The sequence below is a fragment of the Cryptomeria japonica genome, chromosome 6 (genome assembly GCF_030272615.1).
Source record: "Cryptomeria japonica chromosome 6, Sugi_1.0, whole genome shotgun sequence".
In the NCBI taxonomy this organism is placed as follows: Eukaryota; Viridiplantae; Streptophyta; class Pinopsida; order Cupressales; family Cupressaceae; genus Cryptomeria; species Cryptomeria japonica.
Genome location: NC_081410.1, coordinates 680,853,129 through 680,866,283, shown reverse-complemented (window position 1 = coordinate 680,866,283; position 13,155 = coordinate 680,853,129). Strand labels below are relative to the sequence as shown.

Genomic DNA, 13,155 nt, shown 5'->3' with positions numbered 1-13,155 from the left:
TCTTATTCCCTTTCCAATTCTCTTTCTTAGCATATGCAATGAATTTTGTCACGATTCCTTCGATTTCTGTGATTGGAATCTCGGGAAGATTCTTGATACTCTCTTCTAAGTGGATGACCTGATCGAATGCATCTAGAAGAGCTGCGTCCCAAGTAGATTCAAGTTCCTTCGTTCTATCAATCAGGAGCATGGTGGCATACATCTGATCATACTGCTCATCTGTGTCATCTGCATCCTTGCGAAAGATGATTTTGATTCTATCCTCAAATTCTTGCATATCCACATCTGTCTCGACCTCGATCCTTCTGCCAAGAATGGTACGAAGTACCTCAAATACTCTGTCCTGGATCGGATTGATCACCTCCTCAACTTGGCCACATCTAATACTGATGTCCTCGAAGAGAACACTCTTTATATGGAGTAAGGTTGACCATTGAAACAAACTGTGAGAATCACCTTCTAAGATCCTCTCCTGCGCTAAAATTCTTCTGGATGTGTGTCTTATAACTTTCAAGACAGGGATGGTAACGTCCTTGGTATGGGCAAATGCAGCTACTGTTACCATCAATCTGTGGATTATCTCAAGGACTTGGATAGCCTGATGAGTGATCTTCGACATCCTTTTAACAAACTCTATGGCCACTGTATGAGATCTATCCATCCAACTACATGTACGCTGGACCAGGTTCCTGAATCTCTCTGCTTCATTGATTGATTGAAGGGGCAATGCTTGCACTGGTGATCTAACTGGATCTTGACGTCCCAAAGGTTCATTGATGTGACTGAAATATGTCCTCCATGCACCTCTCTCTCTCTCAAGCTTTCTATTCTTTTCCACTTCTTCTCTAAGCTTGTCTTTTAATGCTTCAAATGTGTCGGTAGCATCATCCATTGTCTGCTCTGCTGTGGACGGTCCTAACTCAATAGTTTGTATATGATAGTCCTCTGCTAGGATCTCATCCTCATATTTATCTGCTGCCGGTGTAGCTATCTGCAGTTTTCTGAATCCAGTCTCATCTCGAATCATCTTGGACATCTTTGTAGCCTTCTTCTTCTCTGTTATCACATGTGAACGTCCAACAAGGCTCTCTAAATCAATTGCACTGTCTTCGTCCTCAACTACGATCACCCTAGTCAATCTTTCCTTCAACCAATCTGGGATATTCGATCTTGTCTCTTGAACTTGAATTTCTTTATGTACTATTTCTTCTTGTCTGGGAGGAGATGTCATTTCATTATTTTCTTCTAAATCATAGTCTTGGAGAGATCCATCTGATGAAACATGCTGTGCCTGTCCTTCCTCCTGCCTGTCATTCTGTACCATCGACTCCATGGACTCTTCCACTCGAATTGTTCTATCCTCTAGTCTGGAAGAAGTACCTGGTGTTTGATCTTTGTTGGCACCTTGCTTTTTCTTGGAAGGCTCTTTCTTTTCTGATCTTTCCTTTCTCTTCGAACCTCTCGGATGGAGATTGCCCTCACTGGCACATCGAAGGTTACCTTCACCCGAATTCCTAGGATTAGGATTGCCTTCACTTACGCTAGCTCCACCTTCGGCTGGTTTTTCTTCCAAAGTAAAAGACATAGCTATGCCTTGTTCTCTCAACTTCTGATGCTGAACGTCTACCCATCTGCGAGTACAAGACAAAACTGGTGCCATCAAATCATCTAAATCCACGGCCTCGGGCTCATTCCAATCCAACCTTATTGTTTTGCTTTCTCTATCATAGGAAGACTGGATGTGCCTGCCATTGTCCTGAGCTTGGTCGGCCACTCTGTAAATCCTGCATTTCCTGATGAAATCCAAAGGCAATCTAGAATGTATCTTTCGTTTCACTTCAAGATCATCTAGGAGGTTCATCATAAAATCTTCAATCTGGTGCTCATGCTTAAATTTTCTACCGACCGTCTCCTCTAAATGTCCATGGGGATCAAAACTCTCTCTCCAAGCAAAAGATGAAAAAGAATGCAAGGCTAACTCCTTCTCTGCGTCATCCATGGCTAAGACATTAGGACATACCTCAACTGAATTACCCAAAATAATAGGTACCTGAACTCCATTCTGATGTCTGTGTCTGAATGCCTTCACATACGCTGCCAACTGGCTTGTTACTTCAAGTAACACAATTCTGTTTGTCGGATATCTCGGCAACATGTATGGAGGTAAAGGACATCCATGTACTCTAATGTAAGTGAACTTGGGAAACTGAATGAACCAAGCACCGTACCTCTTGATGAACTCCTGGGCATCCTGAGATAATCTGTTGTGAATTCCACCTTGCAACGTCCTTGTGATGTTCATCGTGAAAGTATCATTGACTAACTTGTAGTTCTTCCCTGGCGGATGATGCAAGTAAGTATAGGATTCACAAGCTCTGACCTCGTCGGGTCCTCTTCCAATCACTCCTCTGTGAGGTAGTCCTGCGTACTCAACACTCCTGATCAAAGCATAGATGACGTATGAACTCATGTGGAAGGACTTAGTAGCCCTGAGTCTCCTCAACTGTACGTCTAAGCAATGGCTAATTATCCTAGCCCAATGTATTGTACCCTTTCCTTGAACAATCACCTGGATGAAGTAAAACATCCACTTCTCAAAATAGAAGGCATGAGGTGCTCCTGTAACTCTGTTGAGCATGGTAATCAAATCTCTGTACTCCTCCTGGAAATCAATCCTATGCGGTGTGTTCGGTACCTTGCTTAGACGGGGACGACTCTTGAGTAGCCAGTTCTTGTTGATTATGCTTAGGCAAGCATCTGGATCATCATCGTACACTGATCTGGCTCCTTCAATGCTCTTGTATATCATGTCCCTGTGTTCTGGAAGATGGAAGGCTTCACTTATGGCTTCCTCTGAAAGGTACGCCAAAGTGTTTCCCTCATTGGACACAATTGTCCTGGACTGTGGATTGTAGTGACGGGCACACTCGATCATCAACTCGTGGCACTGAATAGCTGGAGGAAAACCGGCCGCCTTGATGATGCCACTCTCTATTATTCTCCGGGCGACAGGTGATGGCTTGCCGATGTAAGGGACCTCTCGGAACTTCTTCGTGCTAAAGTTTCCCAAGTTTGTATCTCCAATGTTGCTCCACTTTGACACGATCTTGGTCTCCACCTCTTCGGTCTTCTGATCTTCTTTCATGAGAGCTGAGCGGTTGGTGGATACTCCCGCCTTTGGGGTTGCCATACCTACACAACATTTCATTATAAGAACTTGATTTTGCAATGAATAACATAAATAAGAGAGAGAAGTTTTCTAGGAAACGTCATAATAAGTCTCTAGAGTTATCATTCCCTAAAAAACAACGATTGAGCTAAGAAAATCAAAATTCAAAACTTCAAAATTTAAAATATGACGACGAAAGAATAAAGCAATAATAATTAAATCACCATACCTCAATAGAGAGCTAACTCTAGAATGCAAAAAGGAAAAGATCGCCTAGGCAAAATTGAGGCAAAAAAATAGATTTTCAATGTGGTCTCCTCAAAAAATCAACTTCGCCACCTTTTGGATTTCAACGTGATCTTCAATTATCGCCTTTGTCAATTTGCTCAAATGGATCTTCAAGTTCGCACAAACAAATCTCCAAGTCTCGCACCTTCGACGTGGTCTTTAATCCATGGCAAATTCGCTCCAATGAAGTCTTCAAGATATCGCACCACCCTTTGATGTTAGCGCCACCTTTGGTTTTCAACTTAATTCGCACTCCACACTTCAAGCACACTTCGCACCACCTTTGCTTTCCTCAATTCGCATGAAGGATAAAAAAAAAATGAATGTGTGAAAATGAAATCTTTCACTCCCCTTATATAGCGCTTTCACCCTTTCATCCCCTTTGGCTGACTTGAAGATAAAAACACCTTTTTAAATGATTTTTAAATGATTTTTAATAAAATAAGAAGGTCGACTTGGATACATGAGCGCTTGAAATCGATTTTATATTAATTAATTAATTGATTAATTATTAATGCGTTGCATTTTTTAATTTTCAAATTTCGATTTTTAAAGGCAAAAATAATTAATAAAAGATCAACGCCATATTAAATGCTAGTTTAAATAGGATTTTCAATTTTTTATCGAACTTAGCATTTAAGGAAATTTGAATTTGTTTATTTGGCGCCAAAACTATGAAAACAAAGGGACGTACCTCATCGCTCTGGTCCCTTGGAGAGGGACAGGAGCGATTCACCATTTTTGTCTTGATTTTTGCATTTTTTACGTCCAACTCCTTCATCTCCACGTTGAAAATTGATCATTTTGATGGTCCTTCGAATTTGATTGCCTTGTGTGCGTTCATGGGTCCCTTTTGGATGTTCATCGCCCTGGTCCTTGTCCAAAGGACAGGAGCGATCTTCATTTTTTCACGTTTAATTTGCATTTTTGATCTTCGATCTTCATTGTGATGTCCTCCAAACGTCGTCCCTTGCCTCGCTTAACCTCGCCTTGTTTCGATTTTGGAGGAATATGAGCGCTTTTGATAGGATCGCCCTGGTCCTTGTCCAAAGGACAGGAGCGATATGAGCTTTTACCTTGATTGGCAATGTTTGGACGTTCAACACTCTTGCGAATTATCTTCAAACGATGCCTTGGACCATATGCTATCTTATGACGTCTTGACTTAGCTTGAACTTGAAGCAAAACGAGGAATCCAAAGCAAATCGCCTTGGTCCCTTGGAGAGGGACAGGAGCGATATAGTCTCCATGCTCAAAATGATGATCATTTTACGTTCAAAACCCTTGCATATCATCTTTTTATCATACCATGGACCCTCTAAAACATTGCAACATCTTGTCCTTACGTAAAAACTTGCATGAAATGGCCAATGCATCTAACATCGCCCTGGTCCCTTGGAGAGGGACAGGAGCGAACTAGGTCCTAGGGTGCAAATCTCTTCATTATAACGACCTTTGAATGTTTGTGCTTGCTAAAAACGCCTTGAAATGTCCCTCGCCACCTTGTCTTGACTTGGATCGTCCTTGAAATTGCATAGGAAGTAACATCACCATTGTATCGCCCTGGTCCCTTGGAGAGGGACAGGAGCGATCCTCCTTTTGTAGCCTTTACCTCACTTTGCCAGGTTCCAAGTTTATATTCAACGGACTCGTCTTTCTTCACTCCATTCGTCCATGCCTTGACATCATCTGTGACTTTGCAAGAAAAGCAATTATGGCAAAAATCGCTCTGGTCCCTTCCTGAGGGACAGGAGCGAGCTAGGCAGTTAGGACCCTAGTGGACGTCCAAAAAATCTTTAATTTGTATTCAACGCGTCCATCTCATGTTTTCCCTTATCTTTGAACGTAAACTTGCCTTGACTTTTGCCCGGATTCTGTCTAATGAAGGACATCGCTCTGGTCCCTGGGAGAGGGACGAGAGCTACAAGGTACCTCGCCCTGGTCCCTTGGAGAGGGACAGGAGCAATTTTAGCATTCTGGGTCATTCTCCTTCATTTTTGCATCTCAAATTATATTCATTTGGCAAAGCATCTTCCTTCGGACCCTTTCAAATTGTTAAGTCATAGAAATCTTGCGAGGACAAGGCGAAATTTGATTTGTAGCTCCGGTCCTTCACTGAGGGACAGGAGCGATTTTTCTCCTGGAGGCATTTCTGTGTTCATGAAAATCTTCAATTTATATTCAATGGAAAGATCTCGCCTCTCTCTATCATTTCCAACTCGAAATTTGTCCGGACTCTGCAGGAGTAGTGAGATATTTGAAAATGAGCTCCCGTCCTTCACTGAGGGACAGGAGCGATTTTGCTCCTACAGGCCAAAATAACATGATTTTTCACATTTTAACACTTCACGAGGCGAAAACAAATCAATTCCAATGCCCAGGATCAAAATCAAAAAAGGTCAAAAATTTGGTCAAGATATTCAATCGGACAAAAATTCATATTTCACTTTCAACACTTAGACAAATTAAAGCTCTGCCTCAACATTCCAATTGAAAATTAGACCATTTTGGCGAATTCATTGCATTCAAAATTTGCATTCTAGAAAAGGAACTCAAAAACTCTCAAAAGCGACTGGATTCTGGCCTGAAAGGACAAAATTTAAAACCCTAAGGCTTGACTCTAAACCCAGACGACTAACTGACTAACAAAATCCTAGAAACGAAAGCAAAAACGAGCGAAAAACAAGCAAAAAGAGGGGGTCCCCATTTGCGATGGGGCGATGTGTGAAATGGTCACAACAATTCCCTCATTTATGTTTGTCCTTGTTGTAAAGTTCTTCTCCCTCTAAGATATTGATCTTGATTTTGCGATTATGAATCATCATTCTTTACTTGAATGGCTTGCCTTGATCATTTTGCAGAGTCTTGATGTTGTCTTACCCCACCTTGTGCCTTTTAAGTTGCTCCATGAACTTGAACATCTTTATTTTGATCTTCATTTTGTTGTTTGTTGGTGAGTCCGCTCACTTGATATGCTAAAAATCTTGATGCCATGATGTCTCTTTCCTCCATGAAGTAAAGTTCTTAGTCTCGATCACTGTTGCTGTTGCAAAGCCTTTCCATCTTGTGAAATTCCTTCTTGATGCAACATTGTCTTGATCTCCTATTCACACCATCAAAGTGTTCTTGTCTGAGTCCTTTATTTGATTTGCCTCCTTGGATTACTTGATCTCCAACCCAAGTTGTGAAATCCATCCTTGCTACCTCTTTGAATGTTTTGATGTTGAATTATTATTTCTTTCCTTTTTGCCTATCAACATTTGTGTTGGCATCTCCCCCTTGATGAGATGTAAACCTCGTGCCTGCCCTGATATGTGCTGATCTTACCCTTGCATTGGTGGAGTCTTCCATTTCACATTCCATCCTTGCAGCCTCACTCCTCACCAGTTTGCCTTTACATCAAACCTGAAAGAGGAAACACTATGAATCAAAACACTAAAGAATGGATGAAATCTCTAAAATTTCGTTATTAATTTCTGATTTTTATCTCTGGGAATGCAACTTTAATTTTTAAGAAATTCTGTAAATCAGTCCATTAAACTTGGAAACAATTTGTTTTGCTGATTGGAAACCCATGTAATCTCTCCCTAATTCGCACCTTGAGATCTTACATTCTGATTGGAAATTTGTTTTAAAAAAAAAAACAATTCTGCCTAAATTTGCAGCTCTGCTCCTTCACTTCGATTTTGATCTGCTCCTTAAAACGAATTTGAATGATGTTTGATGTTTGCTTTGCATCCTCTTTATAAATGGCTCTTAAAAGGATTCACACCTTTTCCCCTTAAAGCTGACTTGGGACTTAAAATTTTATTTTTTACCAATTAAAATTTCGAATTTGTCTCTTCTTTAGCAAGTCGGCTATCAAGCATTTAGGTAACTTTCATTTCAAATCAGTATTAATAAGGGTAGAGCGCTCATCCTTAACCATTCCTTGAGGAAATTCGACTTGACTTGTATCAGGATTATCGGGTAAAATTCCCTATTTGGAGGCAAAAACAATGAATTTACAATGTTGGAATTTCATCTTTGATGCAGATTTTTCTCTAGGGAGAAGAGGAAATTCAATTTGCATGAGGATTTCTTGAGGAAAATTCCCAATTTTCCCTCAAAAACAAGGAATTAAACAAAGCAATAATCCCTATTTGGAGGTGATTTTAAGGATTAATTTTCATTTCTCAAAGGGAGATCAATTTGCACGAGGATAGCTTGATAAAAAAAATTCCAGATTTTCCCCAAAAAACAAGGATAAATCATAAGATAAAATCCCTATTTTAGGCCAAAAACAAGGATTGATAAATTTAAGGCTCTAATTTCTCATAGGAATTTCGATTTTCACAAGGATTTTATGAGGAAAAAAATTCCAGTTTCAAGCCAAAAATAGGGATAAAATCAAATCGGAAATCCTTATTGCATCTGGACATTAAAGGAGGATTTCACAATTTAAAGGAAAGTCGATCTGCGTAGGGACAATAAAAATCCAATATTTTAAAGGATTTGACAAAAAATAAGGATTTTTTTTTCTAAATGGATTTTCAATTAAAAAACAAGGAAATTGATCACAATAAAGAGGGAAATGAGATCCTCTTGTGGAATTTGCAAGAAAATCCAATAACTTAAGGAAATCACCAATCAAAATCCGGATTTTCAAGGATAATAAGGTGAAAAGTTTATAGCTTATCCAAGAAAATAAGGATTTGGAAATGGATTAAATGTGAAATAAAGAAATGTTCCAAGTTAGGAATCGATTAAAGTGAAATTCAAAGATCAAAGGATGAATCCATGAATCCTTAAGAACAATTTCCCCATTCACAAAATTTTACACTCCTTAGTGGAAATCCATAATTCCAATCATAATTTCACCTTCAAATGACAAACACTTGGATCAAATTTGCTCAAAGGTTAGAATTCCCTATTTCACATCAAGATTGGGAAAAAATTGAAATCCATGTGGACTTTGACAAAATTTGCATCTTAGAACAAGGACAAATCCGTGTTTGACAAGGACCACAATCCTTTCTTGAATCGCTCCAATGGGTTTTGCCTTTCAATTCAAGAACTTCCAAACTTGATAGAGGATTTTGACCTTGATCTGGGATTTCCAAAGGAAACCCAAGGTCGACTTTGGATTCTTCACAATTTGAGTTCAACACTTAATAATTTTCACAATGATCCTGAGTCAATGCACTAGACAAATTCTGGTAATGGGAGCAAACGAATTATCAAAAACTGCTTGGCACATATTTTGTATTTTGAACCACTAAGCAGCCTGGGAAATATGAGACTTAAAATCTTTCTATTCTTATTTCGGCTTCCTTAAAATATTTTATGGTTGTGTGAGATTTTATGAGGTGTCCTCAAACTATTACTGATGAGTTTTCATGATCTCAGATGTCATGTTTACAAAGTCAGCGTTCAAATTCCTAATATATTGTATGTGATTATACGTTTAACATGAAAGTGTTTTTTTTTACAAATACAGGAGGAAGCTCAAATACCAGGTATGAACTTTGAAGTGATGATACATTTACCCCGTGTCTTTTTTTTTTTGTTTTACAGAAGGAGGAAGATGTGAGTTTCTGGGAAGCAGAGTGCTCGGAGATAGATTCAAAGCAGAAGAAAATCTTCTGTTGTTCTAATATTGATAATAGCAAAGACAAGGAAAATTTTGCCTTGGATTATGATTACCTGATTATTGCAGTGGGAGCTAAATCAAACACATTTAACACTCCTGGGGTAGATAAGTACTGCCATTTTTTAAAGGTATTACCTGCTTTTGACTTGTGGTTGCATTTCGTGAAAAAGTGATGGTACACACTACACTTATCTATAACAAGTAGGGATGTCCTTGAAGGAAATTTAAAAGATCCCCCAAAAAGATTTCTTTTACCAGCATGATGCTGGACAAATGCTATTTATCTATCCAAGTGTTGAGGTACCCCAATAAATAATTTTGCATATTTGAATGTATGTAGGAAGTGGAGGATGCTCAAAGGATACGTGGAAGTATAGTGGATTGTTTCGAGAGAGGAAGCCTGCCTCATTTAAGCAATGAAGAGAGAGAAAGAATTCTCCATTTTGTAGTAGTTGGGGGAGGGCCCACTGGAATAGAATTTGCTGCAGAGTTACATGATTTTATTCATGATGATTTACTTAAACTATATCCTTCACTGAAGGAATTTGTAAAGATAACAGTCGTTCAGTCGGGTGACCATATTTTGAACATGTGAGGCTCTAAACGTAGTACTTTATATCTATAGTTACTAAACTAAAAACAAGCTAGCTTTTAGAATCTGTTTTTGAGCATTTTACACTCTAAGGATTTTATAATATTGGAATGGTGATTCGATCAATTGTAAGACAATATTGTTTAGCAATTAGTTTGACTTAGATTAATGCTTTATATATCAGTGACTAAATAATTTTAACAACTTACAGGTTTGGTTGGATGTTGAAAGCAATTTAAGGTATGACATAATAAATTAAAACATTTTGTGTTGTATCCTCCTCAAGGATTATTGTAAATGGATTCTACCTATAGATGAATAGTCTCCCAAGGCTTCCCTCTTCTATGGAAGAAATGGAAAGAAGGATACAAATCCTCATGGAATAGGCCCTAATTTATAGATTTATGGGTGCCTTCCCATGCCCAAAGACCTGCAAATGATGGATCTAGGAAAGATGGTACCTGTTTGGAATGGTAGATATAATATTTGATGGCCAAGAAATACTTCTTGCTGGCTGTTTTTCAAGATCCATCTGTGATCCAAAAGGATGCGTCACTTCAGTTCATGAGATATCATGGTCAAAAGAAAGTATTGAAGGCTTATTTCATAACCAACAAATTCACTGGATTTTACTTATAGATGAATAGTCCTCCAACTTGTTGAATCTTTCTATTGCTGCAAAATCCTTTTGGTGATCTTACAAAATCAATAGATGTAATAAGCTGGAATAGTCCTCCCACTTGTTGCATCTTCTTTCTTCTTGGTGTCCTCATTTTTTGACAGATCCTTTGGGTGTGTCTGCACATCTTTTAGGCTTTTCTACATTTGTCTTCCTAGGATGTTTTGTAATCTTTGAGTCTTGATTTTCTTCACATCCAAGCTTAATCTTAATGAATGGTGACCTCTAAGAATTAATAATATCATCTAGGATCTTGGTAGTCTTCTCAAACTTCAAACTTTGGTTCAAGTGAGCATTAGTTTTGTCCAATTCCTTCCTCAAAGAATGTAATGTCCCCTTCTCCTTGACAAACAGTTGTAGCAAAGGTTTAGCCTATCATGTGACCCTCGTAGGCTAATGACGTTGGTTAGAGAATTTTTTGAGGGGTGTGTCATCTCCAATGCTCAGAGTTTTATGCATTTGGTCTTCGTTCGACTTCATTTGGTCTCCGTTTGCATACTTACTATTTTTAGTAAGTCAAAAGCAATAGAGATGGACCCTTTCTATTTTTAGAAAGTGTGTTTGGTCACATGGGGAATTATGAGGAGAGACTCCTGCTTCAAATGACACGTTAATATATGGTGTATTTAAGGAGATATTAATATTATTGTGACCAAATTAATATTAATTCATTAAATGGTTAATTATAAAGTTATTTATAACTTAATAATAAATCACTTAAGTGAGGGTCTAGACATCATGAGAAGGGGCCAAAATATTTAATTAAATTTATGAGCACACTTCCCAAGGTTGGGTGAAATATTAATGATTTCGAAGTTATAACATTTAATGCCAATTAAATGCCTTTTTGGAGAAAATTGAACTTGGGTGAGGAGATATAAAAGGGCTTCTTTGGAAAAATCGATTCATTCTTGACTTGTCATTTTGAGGAGATTGATTGAAGTTTTAAGCTCTGGAAAGAAGGCAAGGGTTCTTGCAGATTTCAGAGTTTTGGCATTGAAGAACGTTCATTCTTCAGTGTTTCAGCCTCATGAATTTGTGAAAGATCCAGTGAGTTTGGCCACAGGAGAATTGGCTTCATCCAGGAGTCAATATTGAGCAGATTGGTGACAAATTTTTGTTTACCTCACTGGGTAAACAGGAAGAATACAGAAATCGAACAGCAATGCACAATGCAAATACAAAAGAAGTACTAGAATAAGCTTTCCATTAATGTCAAAGGATGTTCATATTATATCTGTCGTACATATTACATGTCCAACACCCGGAGGTGGTACAATATATGACAGCCGAAGGGGTTCGACACAACCGTCGCGACTCCAACTACCTACCTGTCGGCTAACTAACTATCAATAATTAACATTACTAAACTATACACTTTTTCCCGATAACATCATCCCCCCCAAAAAAGAAGTCGTCTCCGACGACTAACAACAAAATGGATACAATGCATATATACACCCAAAACAAAGTCAAGGAGGGGGCTGAGGAAGCGTCCCTGAAGTCGAAGGCTGAGATGTGGGTGTCTGGGCCGCCAGGCGGGCGCGGAGCTCATAGACCTGCTGGGTGCGTGCTGCCACATCCCGCTCTGCCACCAACACCTTCACTAAGGCCGTCTTCACCATAAGCGCAGCCTCCAGTAGCTCCTTCTCGTTGGTATCGGCGGACTCTGTCATGCGAACCAACTGAGCCTGAACAACATCCAACTCCTGCTGGACGAGACTCCGCGCACTCTGCTCCTCCGAAAGATGGGTGTCCACCGCAACCTTCTCTGCGCGGGCTGTCTCAAGCTGTGCTACCAACTCTGATCTCTCGGTTGCCCACGAGGCTTGTTGTCTGGCCATGTCCTGCTCTAACTCAACTCGAGTAGCCTCGCGAACCGCAGACTCATGCTGCGTCTGGCGTAAGGCATAGTAGGCCTCCCTGTAAACCTGCTCAATCTCCCGGATGAGAGTCGTCACCCTACTCTCCACGACGGGTTGAGGCACACTCCAAGCCTCCAACATCGCATCCGTCTGGATAACTGGCCACCCTCGTGCCTCAAAACATGAAGTGAAAGCTGCGGGACAGCCGTCTTGCATAAACTGGAGGACCTGCTCTAATTCCTCCACAACTTGCTGCAGAGCTCGTGTCTGAGCCGCGGCCACCACTCACCGACCCCTCGTCACCATATCTGCCAAGTAAACCTCAATATCCTCCCCATCCAGCCCCGATGTAGGTACAGGAAGCCCACGTGGTAACTCAAAAGTCTCCTCAGGGACCACACCTGCTGCATCCTGCTGGCACAATGGTGTCTCCCCCGCCCCCTCAAGTATAACAGTCGCCTGCTCTGGGCCGGTAGGAACACCCTCTCCAGTCACCTGTCCCTCTGCTGGTGCCTGCGTCTCCGCCGAGGAATCCTCCAGATCCACCACCTCAGTGGGAGGCTCTTGCCGAGGTGAGAATACAGCTGCTCCTATGGGTGGCATCACTGTCATCTGGAATCTCTGGGTCAGCCAACTCCCCATAGCCGCCACCGATGGAGCTGCACTCAACACCTCCGACCCTCTCTCCCCCTCGGAAACATGTCCTGCGATGGGCTCCTCCAACAAGGAGGCAGCAACCGTCACCACTGCCTCGGATCCCACAACGTCCAGTCGCACCTGAGGCTCCGTCTCAACCATCTCCTCTGCCACGCCTCCCTGCGATGGACCACACAACTCCGCCCTACTGTCAGTACATGCCTCTGCGGGAGTCGGTCCTGCGGCTGGTGCACGAGCCTGCTGCGGTGGTATGGCGGAAGGTGATGCGGCCGG

The 13,155-nt window shown here is 40.7% G+C and overlaps 1 protein-coding gene across 1 annotated transcript in view; it reads left to right on the top strand.

The window, feature by feature from the left end:
• LOC131031435 (external alternative NAD(P)H-ubiquinone oxidoreductase B1, mitochondrial) overlaps positions 1-13,155 on the top strand; it is a 215,996-nt gene that overhangs the window by 89,302 nt on the left and 113,539 nt on the right. Inside the window, exons 3-4 of the mRNA XM_059207574.1 lie at positions 9,014-9,217; positions 9,430-9,680. Coding sequence (XP_059063557.1) covers positions 9,014-9,217; positions 9,430-9,680 — 455 coding nt within the window. The remainder of the gene's footprint in view (positions 1-9,013; positions 9,218-9,429; positions 9,681-13,155) is intronic.